The sequence below is a fragment of the Hemicordylus capensis genome, chromosome 2 (assembly GCF_027244095.1).
Source record: "Hemicordylus capensis ecotype Gifberg chromosome 2, rHemCap1.1.pri, whole genome shotgun sequence".
NCBI lineage: Eukaryota > Metazoa > Chordata > Lepidosauria > Squamata > Cordylidae > Hemicordylus > Hemicordylus capensis.
The window spans coordinates 158,664,934-158,681,356 of NC_069658.1; the positions used below are offsets into that span (position 1 = coordinate 158,664,934).

General features: G+C 42.1%; 1 protein-coding gene across 4 annotated transcripts in view; it reads right to left on the reverse strand.

Moving 5' to 3' along the window:
* Positions 1–10,664, reverse strand: part of ATP6V1A (ATPase H+ transporting V1 subunit A) — a 32,150-nt gene extending 21,486 nt beyond the window's left edge. The window contains exons 1-2 of one of the 4 annotated variants that reach the window (XM_053291242.1): positions 10,526–10,664; positions 432–530 (exon numbers count right to left, since the gene is read on the reverse strand). In XM_053291242.1, the coding sequence (XP_053147217.1) occupies positions 432–516 (85 nt within the window). In that variant the 5' untranslated portion in view covers positions 517–530; positions 10,526–10,664. Of the gene's footprint in view, positions 1–431; positions 531–4,353; positions 4,499–10,326; positions 10,346–10,412 lie in introns of those variants that run through there. The other 3 variants (XM_053291244.1, XM_053291245.1, XM_053291243.1) reach the window with 3 other exon arrangements.
* Positions 10,665–16,423: the final 5,759 nt, after the last annotated feature.

The following is a 16,423-nucleotide window of genomic DNA, read 5'->3' on the forward strand; positions in this document are numbered from 1 at the left end:
TGTGTCTTAACTACTGGAGATCCCCACCTGTCAACCAAGAGAAGGTACTTCCCAAAAGGACTGCCCCACCCCAGAACCACTGCAGAACAAGACACTGGAGGTGTCAAATAGCTTTCCATGGAAGACTTGAGAGCACCCGATTCTTTAAAAAGGTACATGAATTTCTTCTCTAGCAGTTAACCCTTGGCAACTGGCAGTTCTCAGCTTTGGCAATCACGAAGCTAAAAAATATACTCATTTTTATATGTATAACATTCAGTGAAGAGCATCATGCCTTTTTTGTGTACATTGTGTAAGCTGATAAAGGTGAAAGAACAACAAGGAGTCATCTGAGGTCTCTGTGCTATAGTCTCTCTCACAGCTTTCTCACCAAGTGGATGTAATTTGCTTAGTAAAGAATGTATTAGAGATCCAAGCAAACCAGCACTCACCAGGTCCTGAGACTCCATGGACATAACCAAACAAGCTCTCTTTGTCTTCATCGCGGATTTTGGGAAGGTGGGAGAAATCCATCATAACTGTTCAACTAGCTGAGGGCAGGGAAGAGATGACAGAAAAGAAAAAGAGCATTTAAGATTGCAAATCACATCTCACCAGTCTACGACCAGTCATAGTGATGCTACTCATACATATCACAATGAGTTTGTTAGCTTAACATATGTTCCCATCTTCTCTCCCCAACCCTGCTTAAAAAAAAAAAAATTGGACTCTGGGATAGGAGACCTGTATGAGCATTTCAGCATTAATAGTTATATGTATTTTTAATTTACACATTTATATCCCGCTCTTCCTCTAAGTTCAGAGTTCAGAGTGGTGTACATAGTTATGTTTATCCTCACAACGACCCTGTGAGGTAGGTTAAGTTGAGAGATACATGACAGGCCCAGAGTCACCTAGTGAGTTTCATGGTTGAATGGAAATTCGAACTCATGTCTTCCCAGTCCTAGTCCAACACTCTAACCACTACACCATGCTGTCAAAATGTTATTCTAATATTTCACTGAACTATTAAAAATTATAAGAGAAATTAGTTTGCATAGGTAAATAATAAAATTTGATACTTTTCACACTAAACTGAAGACATGTTATGCCAGAAGATGTAATCCTTTGAGTCTAAAAAGTGGCATAAAGATTTCTTAAATAGTAAATAAACAAAGTATTAGGAAGACAGCTCCCCCACCACCATATTTTATTATTTAAGATGGGGTTCTGAAAACTGGGTCCTCAGATGATGTGGGACTACAACTCTCATCATCCCTACCACAATGGCTGCATGCTGGGGATTATGAGAGGTGTTGTAGCCCTATCTGGAGACCCAAGTTTGAGAACACCCGATTTAGGATATTTTTACCCTGGCTTTTAGATACAAAGGTGGGTATGTCACAATAAAATGCAACAAAAACATCCTATCAGAAATTAAGCCTCCTCTACCATGAAAAAGATTTTTTTTTTAATTCAAAAACAATCAAAAACCAACCAACTGCTTTTATCTTCTAGGAAATAAAGGAAGTGGGGAAATACTCCCTTTCCCCCAAGCAACAGATATGGAAGCGAAGAGGGAAAGAGAGAGAAGCTGGAAAGCCTGAAGAAAAGAATAGGAGAGATCTTTGGCAGCCCTGTTGCACAGAGCTGGAGATTTGGCACCATCTGCTGGCTGGTTACAAGCCTAACGACAATTTGAATCAGCCCAGTCTAATTGGAGCAGATTGGGTCTACAACCGCACTATCAAGGATGACCTCCTACAGGGTGTGAGAAGGGTTTTTACATTCAGGGATGACAGAAGTTGTAATCCAACAGTTTGAGGGCTGAGGTTGGGCACCCTACAAGGTATCAATGATATTGTCCATACTGATATTGACACCATATTGTCCAATTCAGAAGACTGAAAACATTCAACGCTGAAGATATGCCACCATACAGGCTAATGTTGGGCACACCTGATGGGCCTGCTTGATTCTGTCAGCTGAGCTTTTTGGATGATCCAATAGATCCTAGAGAACACAAACTCATTTGATATGTAAAGCTAAAATGCATCTTGCAATTTAAAAAAAAGGGCATGGGCCAATTACCCTTTCATTGAAAGAATGGGTGGTAAAAGAATGGAGTCAGAACTGTAGTGTCAAATGACCAACTGCATTTGTTTTAGGGCTGGCAAACTCAGGAGTGAGACTCTCAGATCTAACTGTCCTTCAATTCTTTCTTTTATGAAAGTCAGATACAATCTCGTTAACTGTTGAAGTAGAAGCTTCTTATTGGAATTGCTTATTGTGATATATTATAGATTTCACATATTTTCCTTGTTTTATAAGACAGCTCCCACTGTGCCCACCCCCCACCGCCCATAAGGCCCACAGGTATAACAAATGTGCCATGTCTCTGATATCAGGCAACAGCGATATAGGAAGATGCTGAAAGGCATCATCTCATACTGCATGGTAGATGGCAATGGTCAACCCCTCCTGTATTCCACCAAAGACAACCACAGGGCTCTGTGGGCGCCAGGAGTCGACACCAACTCAACAGCACACTTCACTGCAGTACAGAGTGGGCTAGCAACAAGTGAAACAAACAAATTGTTGCAGTAAGCTTTTTTTTTTTTTGACATTTCCATAGTCTGCTGTGCTGAAAAGCCAACTCCACAATATATATGGTTTCCTAAACCACAGAAATAGCCATTTATATTCGGGGGTTGAGTTTAACTATAATTACTCACAGTACAAGGTACGAGACAGAATTCCCTGGCTCAGATCTCACCTCCAAAAGACTCAGAGACTAGTGGTACTTTTCTTCCACATTCTTTTAAGAAATGTAGCTATGTTAATTTAAAATTCACTTTCACTATTAACACGGCTATGTTGGTTGCCTCAGGTCAATGGCAGCCATCAGAGGTTTGGTTTTCCAAAATGTTTTGAACTGGAATCAAATTATTTTCGTCATTTGCATTATTTTTTTCTCCTTATAGAAGTTTAATGTGCAGATTTTCACTAAACAGATTGTGATCCAATTCGGCATGTTAACTGACCTGTTAGTTTAGTAAAATAAACCCACCATACTAATTTGCCATGTTGTATCCAAAGATGTGAGTTTTTGAATAGGAAAACATGTGAATATTCACCTCATTTGCATAAAATGTGCATTAATCTTTTTCTCAAAAGAATTACTACACAACTTTTTCTTGATGTCCTGTGATCTGATTTGGCATGTAATTTAACCTATTTATACAGTAAACAAAAAACCCACTTTCATCATATTAATTTCTATCACTGTGTCTCAAAAGTTTCTCAAGCAGATGAAATGATTTATTTGATGTGGTGGTGGTGGGGAATCAAGAGAGATGCCTAATATGGTTTAAATGTTATACTGAAACAAATTGAAAGCTTTATGTAGAAATAAAGTATTTTTAATTCGAGTTCTCAATAACAACAACAAAACATGTGCACATAATCACCTGAAAAACACATGACCCTCAGGGACAAATTCTGGTAATGCACAATGGGCTTCAGTAGGAAGGGAAAAGAAGTGAAAATCACTGCTTCTTCTACTCAAGCCACAGCGTGGTAGTGGTCTAGAATTTACAGTTCTGTACATATGCAATGTTAGTCTGGATGTTGGCCAATTAGTTTTTGGAAATGGAAAATTTTCCACAGAAAAGTCAAACATGGAAAGATTTTTCAGGGGGGAAAAGTTTCCATTCTGGAAAAATTTCCACCCTGGGAAACACTTATATCAGGCAACAGCTATATAAGAAGATGCTGAAAGGCATCATCTCATACTGCGCGGGAGGAGGCAATGGTAAAGCCCTCTTGTACTCTACTAAAGAAAACCACAGGGCTCTGTGGGCGCCAGGAGTTGAAATCGACTTGACAGCACACTTTACCTTTACAAAACATCAGTTTTATAGTGGGGTGCCCAACATCTGCACTTAGGATTTTCCTTCTTCAGGCATGAAAGCAAAAGCCTTCTAGGTATCGATAATGTGTGGCTCATTCAGATGAGACTGGCTATCCTGATCCCGTTTTACTGGAGATTAAAAAAAACCTAGACCAGTATTCCCTCTAATTCTTTTCATCTGTGCACAGAATGAGTTTTGTTCTGGGCGGCAGTATCAAGGCAGTGTGCACATGTACATTCAGAATGGGGCCTTCCTGATTATACCTGAGCAGGATCTAAAATCTGAGCAGACATTAAAAAAAACCACACACGCACCTACCTTAGAGGGGACACTGGACAGGACATTTTACACTAGCACAAAATGAAATTTAAATTAAAATATCACATACATCCAAGTAAATGTGTCTCCAGAAGCAATCGTCCTCAAACCACTGAATGGTAAAGTGCTAAAAGCTTCTTACCTTAAGGGACCACAACCCAAACAAAAATATCCACCATTCATATGAAGCAACTCCAAAACAAAGCCCAAAGGAATCAGTACTAGCTAGCAAGCAATTTGCTTTCCCCGTCATATCTCTCTCTCACACACACACACTTACACAGGCTGGTGTATAGAAGGAAGAAATTCCAGAGCCAGCACTAAGGATCATCTGACTGATGACTCAGCCTCTCTCCCCCGCCACCTCCCCCAACAGTACTGCTGCAAGAGCAAGTCACAATGCTCAACGTCTAACTAAATTTAACATGTGCCCCCTTTTCCCGTACAAATTTCAACACACTTCTCTATGCTGAACGAAAGCGGATAGCAAGATCGGCCTCCCAAGCTTGCAGCATCTCAGAACTTGAACAAATCCTGCAGAAGGGGAGTTGCAGCTTGCTATCTTGAAGCCATTCATCCTGTGACCATTGAGTCTTCTCAACTCAGAAAAGAGAATGCATACATTTTAACGCACATAATGAGCAAAAAATAACTTCAACACTCCACTCCACTCATCCTGATAATGTACTAGTGCAGAGATGGGCAAGTGGTGGCCTAGATCTGGCCCTACGAAATTGCAATTGAGATGTGTCAAACACGTTTTCACTCATAACAAAATGTTTTGAAGTTGTCAGAAACAGAGATATTCTGCACTTGAATACAATTCATATAAGAAAATCATCATCACCACCAAAGCTACAATTCTAGAAGATCCATTAAGTTCGGCAATACTTCTTTCCAAGTAAGACACCCTTAGGACTGTGCTGTGAGTGTCCTTATTCCTAGATCTTAATCCTTTTATCTATGGAAGGATGGCTATAAAACTCCACTTCATGCAACAGCAAGTCCCTATACTTCCAGAAATATAGTTAGTTTTAACCCATTGGGGTTAAAATTTCAACCCATTATTAAAACCAATATCTTCCTTGGATGTCAAGTACAAATTGGTATGAACCAAAAGATCTCGTCTTTTATGACTAAAGCAGCGGTGTTTCATGAAATGAAGTTTGTATTTTGCCCTCTTTTTAGAAGTCAGGAAAGGTTGAGACCAGTGCTTTTTAATTTATACATGGATCAGGGTGAGAAGCCAGATGGCCAAGTGTGCAGATGATACTAAACTATTTAAGGTAGTGAAATTCAAAACAGATTGCAAGGAGCTCCAAACTGGGTGAGCAGGCAACAAAAAGGCAAATGCAGTTCAGTGCGAGCATAAAGTGATGCACGTTGGAGCAAGAAACCCCAATTTCACATATGCATTAATGGGTCCAAGCTGATTGGCCAGGAATAGGATCTTGGTGTCATGGTGGACAGCTCATTGAAAATGTCAGCTCAGTGAGCAGCAGCTGTGAAGAAGGCAAATTCCATGCTAGGGAACATTAGGAAGGGGGATTGAAAATAAATATTATATTTATTAATATTAATATTATAATGCATTTACACAAATCTATAGCGCAGTCACATTTGGAGTACTGTATACAGTTCTGATTATATCATTTTAAAGGATACATAACTGGGGAAAGTTCCTTATGAGGTAAGGCTACAATATTTAGGGCTTTTTAGATTGAAAGAAGAGGATTAATAGGAGAAATGATTTTAATAGGTTTATAAAAATAGGTTTATAAAATTATTTATGGTGTGGAGAGGGAGGGTGCCCCCCCCGCCCCGCTCTCCTACAACACCAGAACCCAGGGATTATCCCATACAACTGATTGCAGATGAAATATAGGACTAACAATAGGAAGTAGATTTTTCACATTGTGCATAAACAATTTATAGAATTCTCTGCCATGGAATATGGTGATGGTCACCAGCTTGTATGGCTTTAAAAAGGGCTTAGATCAATTCATGAAGGACAGATCTATCAACCTTGATGCTATAGGCATCCTCTAGGTTCAGAGGCAGGATGCTGAATAGCAGTTTCATGGGAGCAACGGCATTAGAAGGGGTATGCCTTTATTCCCAGAGGCATCCGGTGGGCCAACACTGGGAAAGAGGATGCTGGACTAGATAAGAGTCTTGTTGGATCAGGCTCAAGACCTCTTATGTTGGATTCCTGAACACCATAAATATTGCTTTTCATTTCATAATTTCTTCATAAAGACATACAGATAAAGGAAACTCATTCCATTATACAACCAGCGAAGGGCCACTAAAAATTCCTTTTTCAAATAAGTCAACCTTTTCTCTGCAGGAACCATTTCCTCTTGCACTGATTTTTAAAGTTCAGAGTCAGCTATAAAGTATGGTAGTCATTTCATAGCTTACAACACCCTATTCCAACAGACATTTCTGATGCACAAAATATTAAGTTTAAAAATGGCATATTATAGTGAAAATTGCTGCCAATGTCTTATGATAAATTGTCAGAGGATCCAGTATTCAAGGATCTTATTCTGAAGTAGCTACAATGAAGTCACTGTTACATGAATGCTAATGCAGAGAAAAATTAGTCTTGGGATAGAAGTTGGTTATAAATCTTTGCCTTGTTACAAACAATCTACTTACTGTTAGAATAAAAATAATTGAAGTATAAAATGGACTTGACAGATTTCTCATTTTTGTTTTCATCTTCAAATATGTGACCATTACCTAGTCATCATTCTACCAGAAATCACGTAAACCTTTTAGCTTAGAGAGAAGTATTTGGACTATGTTGGCAAAGTAAATTTGATGCCATTTCATTACTGCAATGAGGTGTGTTATACACACACTCACAGACTGTTTATTTTCTTTAAATTTATCTCTGTAAGGTACTACGGAAGAATTCTACTTTTAAAGGCAGGTTAAGCATGCATAAATTAAAAGCTTTATGGTATAGCTACTTCAAGAATGAACTGACCAGCAAGGGTCCTACCCCACCGCCCATATTCAAGCAAAATACTCAACTTTTTCATACTTCTTGCAAAATACTCATGCAGGATTTTCAGCACTAACCTGCTCCAACACTGGAATATTCTGAAATATGGGACATCTATTGCATTCTATGGAGCTAGGATTTATTCTGCAAGGCCAACTTTACACCTAGCATTACAGACTTAATAATTGGCCACACGAACAGAAAGACGACAAAAATGCTTTGCCCTCTCTAAACAGACACAGCATTAGAAACCCGCAGTTCTCACAACAGACCACAACTAATCCTCCTAATTCTTTTCACACTTCCCCCAACTCAAAGCAGACAGACTACCGTAGTTATCTCAAATGGGAATGATTAATGGTGAAACATACATGCATCATTCTCCACTAAGTCTATCGTTGGGCATGTGCTGTTCCATTCTACATATATCATAGGTTGCCATGTGGCCCAAGGAGAATCAATTTTTCCAAGTCACATTAAGCACTGTCTAAGTAAGAGTTCATGGAAAATACCAGCTTTGGTTCTTCTTGTCTCCCAAGTTTTTCCCTATGGAAATACATCAACCAAGACACCAAGGAAATGTGAAAATGATGGTGCAGCCACATATATCCAAAGCAATAGTTCGTTGTACCCTATGGAATCAGAGGCATTTAAAAAAAGAGAAAAATATGTTAATAAGTGCAGCTTTCAAAAAGGCAGTTTTGGGGTCTTCTATAAAAAGATCAATTATCTGTACAAAAAAAAATTGAAAGGGAGAAGAACATCTTCTGAGATAAAGTCCCACACATCATAGCAAGCCATGGTGTGCACTGATCATCATTTAAAGCCCAAACCATGGGTTGAGCTTCCCAATACAAAACAATAAGTTTAAGAATATTTGGCTGCTTTTGTTTTCTGTCCTCTCAGCTTCATAAGTTCCTTCCCTTCTCCTGGTGTAGCTGCCTCTGGAGATGGATGGCTTTAACTCCTGCGTTCCCATTCAGATATTATGCCAAACTACAGTTAGCAGTACAAACCCACTTCAAGACACAGGGCAGCATTCAGACCTTTTGCCAAGCAGCACTTCATTGGCAGACATCCTTTCCATAAGCAGAGAGCTGTGCTCACCCAAGGGATCTTTACACAAGAACATCTTTATTCACAGAAGGAACTTCCTCTGACAAAGCACCACTCTAAAAGTGTGGTTTGGGATTCTGGACATTATATTATGAAGGCAGCAAGTTGTTCTAGTAAGAACTAATCTGCCTACTTTCCTTTCACTATCCCTACAACTGGACTAAATCTGGTCCAAAGCAGTTAGGCAGTTCACAAGATGTAGTTCACTTGTGCCTCAAACGTGCATGTGTCTGCTATCTTGAATTGGGGTGGATGACATAATCACAAACTATGCATTTGAGGTGTCCCTACAATTGTACCAAATTTGGTTCAAATCAGTTCCTACTTGCACCTCAAAAGTTCATGTGTCCGCCATCTTGAATCAGGGTGGATGACATCATTACCAACTATGCCCTTGTGGTGTCTCTATACCTGTAGCAAATCTGGTCCAAACCGGTTAGGTGGTCCACAAATTAGCTCTCTTGTGCCTCAAACGTTCATGCACCTGCCATCCTGGATCAGGGTGGATGACATCATTACAAAGTACACCATTGAGGTGTCCCTACAACTGTATCAGATTTGGTTTATATTGGTCCAGGCATTGCGAAGTTGATGGGACACACACACACACACACACACACACACACACACACTGTGGGTGATCTCATAAACTTACTGGAAAGTAGGCTTAAAGAAGAGCTTTCATCAGCTAAATGTGCAATTAGAGTAAAACATCTATTAGAGTAAAACATATATTTAACTTCAAATATAGAGGACATTTCCAAGGTCATTTACCACCATTTTACACTACTGAGGATTTGAAGAAGTGGTGAAGACTGGGAATCTCCTGCTTAGTGATAACACATAAAGTGAATATTTAAAATTAATATGCTCATTTTGCTAGATTTAGGAAGCCAACTACATTAGCAAATTGAAAAAATGGAAAAACAGCATCCCACAGAAAACTTGATAAATTAAACACCACCAATTGGGCTGAGTATACTGTTACAAGTTTTCGTGAGGTTGCTCAAAATGCAAGGAGCATGAACAGAAACAACTTCACCCTGCAAAAGCAAAAAAATGTTGCTGATGTTTATTGCCAGTCTGAGAATGAAAGAAACCACATGTTGGGGGGGGGGCTCCCACCCAGCTGGCAGCAGCCAGTTGCTGGCTGGGCCTAGCTAGTCCTCGCCTGGAGCCACCACCACATGTGCAACCACAGAGCCCTCAGCAGCTACCCAAGGCCAGCTTGGAGGTCCAAGTGCAATTCTGTCACATGAGCAAACCGATACAGGAATTCAAATCAACTACACATCTTAGGAACATAGGAAGCTGCCATATATTGAGTCAGACCATTGGTCTATCTTGCTCAGTATTGTCTTCACAGACTGGCTGCAGCTTCTCCAAGGCTGCAGGCAGGAATCTCTATCTTGGAGAAGCCAGGGAGGGAACTGGAACCCAGAGTAGCTCCATCCCCTAAGGGGGATATCTTACAGTGCTCACACCATCAAGTCTCCCATTCAAATGCAACCAGGGTGGACCCTCCTTAGCAAAGGGGACAAATCATACTTGCTACCACAAGACCAGCTCTTGCCAGCCTGAGATGTTGCTATTGCCAACCTGAGAATGCAAGGAATCAGGTGGTAAGAGTAAGAGTAATTTTTCTTTTAGTGAAAAATCTCTCATTCATATTCATATGAATGATTTTCCATAAAGATAAGCAGACAGAAGCGTCGACCAAAGCAGTCACAACAAACCCTTCCCCAACCCCATTTGGATGAGGTGGATCCAAGCAGTGACCGGGGAGGGATTTCAGAGGCGGTGTCTGGTCTCTGTCGGAGCAGACTGGTCACTGCTGTTTCTGGCCTTTCCTTGCAGCGAGTGCTCGGCTTACCACCTCGAGTCCCTGTTAGATTGTACAGCGATCTTGCCCCTGGCCATTTTCGGCAGCAGAGCGACTCGTGTCCCGTCCCCCGCTTAAGACCAGCAACTCCCACCACGCACCAGTAAACCGCCTCAAGATGCCACGAAGAGAAGAGAGGGGCTGCCGGGCTCCCCTTAAAAGTCAACGAAGAGAAAGGCAGACCAACCCGGCAAGAGGCAGCTCCCTGTTGCCACTTGGCAGCCTTGAGGACACCAGAGAAGGCAGCCTAAAGGAAGGAATCTCACGCTTAGGAAGATCAGCGCCCGCGGAACTCCTCACCTCGCTAGCAGAGCTGAATGTACAGCAACCCTCCAGAGCCGCCGTCCTTTGATCAGCTGATTACCACCGCCGCAGGTACACACCGCGCATGCGCCCGCCTACTAAACGTCCTTCTCCAGGGGACTATGAGCGCGTCCTGCGAAGGAAATGACGGATTTGTACTTCCTGAAGCGGTTGTCGGGACTTTCCAAAAGGTGGTAATGGGAGACTCACGTGCAGACGCCAGATTCCGGGTTAACTTTAAATGTCTGGGTTATTCCTATCACTAGGAGAAGGAGACGGCTACTCAAAACGGAAACATCCAGGATTTTAGCGTCTCGGTTTTAGCGTCTCAGCATTATTTTCCTGTCCCCGCCCCACGCAAGGGACCTAAAAAGGTCTAAAGGACCCATAAGGATCGAAATGACTGTGAGTCATTTACCTTCTTTTCTTATTTGTTGGCATATATTCAGAAACATACTGGATTTTCTTATTTCATCTGGTGAGGCCACTTCCGGGTTCATATAAAAATTATTTGTTCTCTCCATGGACAAAAGTGAGAGTTGCCCTTAGGGAAACAAAAGAGAAATCCAGGACTTTAGCATATGTTTAATCGGGCTACAGCATATTCACCTACCAAAAAAAATTGATATCATCCTTTATATCCCCCTGCTAACTGAGCCAAAAGGCACCTTTTAAAAGTGGTGCTTATGTTTCTTTTTTAGATTGTGAGCCCTTTTGGGAACAGGCAGTCATCTATATTTATTTATTTATTTATTTGTGTGTAAACCGCTTTGGGAACTTTTGTTGAAAAGTGATATATAAATATTTGTTGTATTTGTATCAGTTAAGATAAGCCGGCTGTGATCTTTTAATTTCAGGTCTTTCAATGTGAAAAGAAGTTGTTTTTCATCTTTAAACATTTTTTAAAATAGCCCATTCTCCCCATACTGCAGGTTGGGTGCACTGTGGCTAAGAGCATTTTATGACAGCCTGGCAGTATAGTTCACTGTTATGACCGCAAGTTAGGATGGCTTGGTTCAGATTTCTAGCCAAACATCCCCCATACAAAACATCCATCACAAGTTGCAAAGGACATTACTTCAATTGTCAGAGCTGAATTGCATGCAGAACCCTTGTGTGCATTCACTGGCATGGAAATGCATTGCAAATGCATATATATGCAAATGAAGAATTGTCAAGGAAGTCCAACACAGATGCTTCTGACTTCAGAAGAGGAAGCTTCTCAGAAATGAGGGAACTGGTGAAAAGGAAACTTAAGGAGTCGGTGTGGTATAGTGGTTAGAGTGCTGGACTAGAACCAGGGAGAAGCAAGGTCAAATCCCAATTTAGCCATGACACTTGCTGGGTGACTCTGGGCCATTCACTTCTCTCTCAGCCTCACCTACTTCATTGGGTTGTTGTGAGGAGAAACTTAAGTATGTAGTACTCTGGGCTCCTTGGAGGAAGAGTGGGGTATCAAAAAGTGATTTTAAAAAAATATTAAAGGGAAAGTCAGGAGGATCAAATTATTACCTCCAACTTCTATTACTATAATTTTAAATAACCTCTATGCATCATAGAAGCTAAACTAGAAGGTATAACCAAAACAGAAGGAAAGGCACTACTACCAATTCCAAGAGAGTGCTACCAAGGCTAACAAGAAGAGTCAAGGAAGCTATAACAAGCATGAAGACTTCCTTCAGAAAATGAAAGTCTTGACCAACTTAGGAGAAAAGGAACCCACGTCCTAGTAAAGGAAATGTAGAGAATCAATAAGGGAAGGGGGATAAAGAATTTGAGGGGGTGTGTGGCTAAAAACATCAAGGAGAATAATAAATAGAGTTGGACAGTTGGATGGTTAGGGAGTGAAAAGGATACTTAAGGAAGATATGGAGATTGCTGAAAAGTACTAAATGAATTATATGTATCTGTCTTCACTACAGAGGATACAGGAGCAGGTACTTGTGTCTAAACCAGCCTTCTCAGGGAGGGAATCTAAAGAACTAAATCAAATAGAGGTGATGAGACAATATTATAACACAAACTGAAATATTGTAAGTTAACAATCACCAGTGCTAGATGGCACCCACCTGAGAGTTCTGAAATAACTCAAATGTGAAATTGCCAGTCTTCTAGAAAACATATGTAACTTATCCTTGAAATCAAGGTCTGTGGCAAAGAATTGAAAAATAGCCAACATAACACTCACTTTTAAAAAGGGATCCAGGAATATGACAAATATTTATTTATTGTTGAATTTATATACCGCCTTTCATTAAAACAATCACAAGGCGGTTCATATAGAAAAGTTAAAACAAGACTATGAAAATTACACAATTAAAATATTATGCTAAAATATTAAAACAGATTTAATTAAAAAAAATTTAAAAAACATACATGAAAATAACCATACAATGTACAAAGAAGCAGCAAAGGAGACAATCACATAAAAGCCTGAGTAAAAAGCCAAGTCTTCACATGTTTTCTAAAAACCATGATGGACACCGAGGAGCGAATAGCCACCGGGAGAGCATTCCGAAGTCTGGGGATAGCAACAGAGAAGGCCCTGTCCCGCGTGCACGACAACGGAGCCTCCTTTATTGTCGGCACCCAGAGCAGAGGCCCCTCAGATGACCTCATCAAGCAGGCAGCAACCCTTGGGAACAGGCAGACCCTCAGGTATCCCGGGCCCAAACCGTTAAGGGCTTTAAAGGTCAAAACCAGCACCTTGAGTTGGACCCAGAAACAAACTGGTAGCCAGTGCAGTTCTTTCAAAAGGGGAGTGATATGTTCCCACTGGACAGCTCCAGACAAAACCCTGGCTGCCACATTTTGCACTAACTGCAGTTTCTGGATATTCTTCAAGGGCGCGTAGAGCGCGTTACAGTAATCCAGCCATGGCGTGACTAAGGCATGGGTAACTGTGGCCAGATCTGCCTTCTCGAGAAAGGGACTCAGCTCACGCACTAGCCAAAGCTGTGCAAAGGCACCCCTGGCCACCCCCTCCACCTGAGCTTCCAAAAGCAGAGCTGAGTCCAGTAATACCCCCCAAGCTGCGTACTTGCTTCGTCAAGGGGAGTGCAACTCCATCCAAAACCGATAAGATCTCCTCATCCCGATTGGCTCTCCTACTGACAAACATTACCTCTGTCTTGTCCGGATTCAGTCTCAGTTTATTAGCCCACATCCAACCCATCAAGGTCTCCAGCCCCCGATTCAGGACATCCACCACCTCCTAGGATCAGGTGATAAGGAGAGATAGAGCTGAGTGTCATCTGCATATTTCTGGCAGCTCAGTCCAAGTCTCTGGATGACCTCTCCCAGCGGCTTCATGTAGATGTTAAACAGCGTGGGGGACAAAACCAAACCCTACGGGACCCCACAGGCCAATGGCCATGGGGCCAAGCAGTAGTACCCCAGCACCACCTTCTGGACTCTCCCCCCAAGGAAGGACCGGAGCCACTCCCATGCCGTTCCTCCAATTCTCGTACTCAAGAGGCAGTCCAGAAGGATACCATGGTCGATGGTATCGAACGCCTTTGAGAGGTCCAGCAATCTGGCTTCTGTCCTTGGAATGGGACTGAAACCATCTTGGTTGCCCTAGTGGATGATCTTCATTGGGAACTAGACAGGGGGAGTGCATACCTTATGGGTTCTACTGGATCTCTCAGCAATACTTGATTCCATCTACCATAGTATCCTTCTGGACTGCCTCTCAACAATGGGGATTAGATAAGCTGCTTTGGAGTGGCTGCAGTACTTTCTTGAGGGGAGGGTCCAGAAAACGGTGTTGGGGAACCACTGCTCAACCGCTCAGCTGGTGGCCTGTGGAGTCCCATAGGGTTCACTTTTGTCTCCTGTGCTGTTAACTTCTGCCAAAAATACGCAACTGAAATGCAGTTTATTGTAAATAAATGCAAAGTGATGCATGTGTGTGAGAGAGAGAAAATCCCAGCTTCACATATATACTGATGGAGACTGGTGACTAACCAGCAAAGGTATCTTGGAGACGAAAATGTTGGCTCAGTGGGAGGCAGTGGTGAAAAAGGCAAATTCCATGTTAGGGGGGTGGGGTCATTAGGAAGAGGACTGAAAATAATATTCGGAATATTATAATGCCATTATACAAATCTCTGGAGTGGCCACATCTGGAATACTATGTACAGTTCTACTCATCAAAACTTTAAAAGAATGTTATGTTATAGGACAGGTACAGAAGAGGGAGGCCAAAATGACCAGGGGGCTACAGCATCTTCCTTACAAGGAAAGGCTACAATGTTTGGGACTTTTTAGTTTAGAAAAAAGTCAACTTAGTTTATACAATTATGCATGGTGTATAGAGAGGATAGAAGCAAGTTTTTCTCCCTTTCTCACAACACTAGAACCAGGGGTCATCCCATGAAACTGATTGACAGAGAATTTAGGGACAGCCAAAAGGAAGTACTACATCACAGAATGCTTAATCAGCCTAGAGAAGTTGTTACCACAGGATGTGGTAATGGCCACTAGCTTAGATGGCTTTTAAAGGGGCTTAAATTCATGGAGGACTCGTTTATCAATGGCTACTAGTCAGGATGACTATATGCTACTTCCAGAGGCAGTATGTCTGTGAATACCAGTTTCAGGGGAGCAACCAAGGAGAGGAGGTATGCCTTCACCTCCTGCTTGTGGGCTTCCCAGAGACATTGGGTGGACCACTGTGGGAAGTAGGATGCTGGAGTAGAAAGGCCGTGGGCCTGATCCAGCAAGGTCCAGTGCGTGAGGAGGTCATTAATGTCTCCCTAGAAAGAGAGTTCCATACCTATGAGGCAACAGCTGAAAAGGCCATGTCCCTTGTACCTGCCAAATGAAATGCAAGTGAACGGTGGGCTAGGAGGCAAGGCCTTGGCAGCAATCTGAGTGGCTGGATAGGGTGATGCAGGAGGAGGCAGTCCTTAAAGTTGCTTGGTCTCAGATTGGGCCGGGCTGCAGTTAGAACGTATCCACCCCGATGTCACTGGGAGATGTGCCGACCCATTCTTGGAGCATCCTCAAATCACATGTGAAGGATGTGAACGTCCTTGAATTGTGTGTTAATCCGCATCGCCCCCTACACGTGCTAAAAAACACCAGATGAACACTCCTCACGTACAATTAGAGGGCGTGCCAAGAATGCCTTGAAACATCTGCCAGTGATACTGGGGTGAGCACAATCTCAGCATGGCCCCACCGTTATTGCATGTAGTGGCCACTGTTCATCTGAACTGACCCCTCGTAAAGAGCCAGAAAGGTTAAAACCAGCTCTTTGAATGGGGGCCCTGGAAGCAAACTGGCAGCCCATGGACTTGGCACATCGTAGGTGTGTAGGTGTGATGATGTGCTCCTGTCGGTTTGCCTCCACTAGTAACTCGAGACACTGTTCTGAGCCAGTTGAAGCTTCCAACCCATTTTCAAAGACAGCCTCACACTGAGCACATTCTAGTAGTCTAGTCAGTGCATGGATAACTGTGGCTTGGTCCAACTAGATCAAATGACATGTGAAAATCTCAAGGTTTTTGAATTTTTAAACATTTTAAAATAGCCTTGCCAAGTCAAATTGCAATGCAAATGCCTTTCATTCTACCCATATAGCAGGTTTCTGGCAGGGCCTGAAGCTGAGACAGAGTTATCGGCAATATAGTTCACTGATACTGAATATTAAAATGGTCAACACACTTGCTGGTATAAGAACTCAAGCTCCACAAAGTCAGAAAAATGGAACCTAAGGCTGATGCCTTAACAGACGTGCTGTGTGATCAGTACTGGTGTACATGTCACCACTTGTGCTTGCTTACAACTTGCTCTTCATGCATCCACAAGGCCCTTAGTCTTTGAGGCCAAATCAAAATGGGGAGGGTGAGCTGGTCTGGTGGTAGCAAGCATGACTTGTCCCCTTGG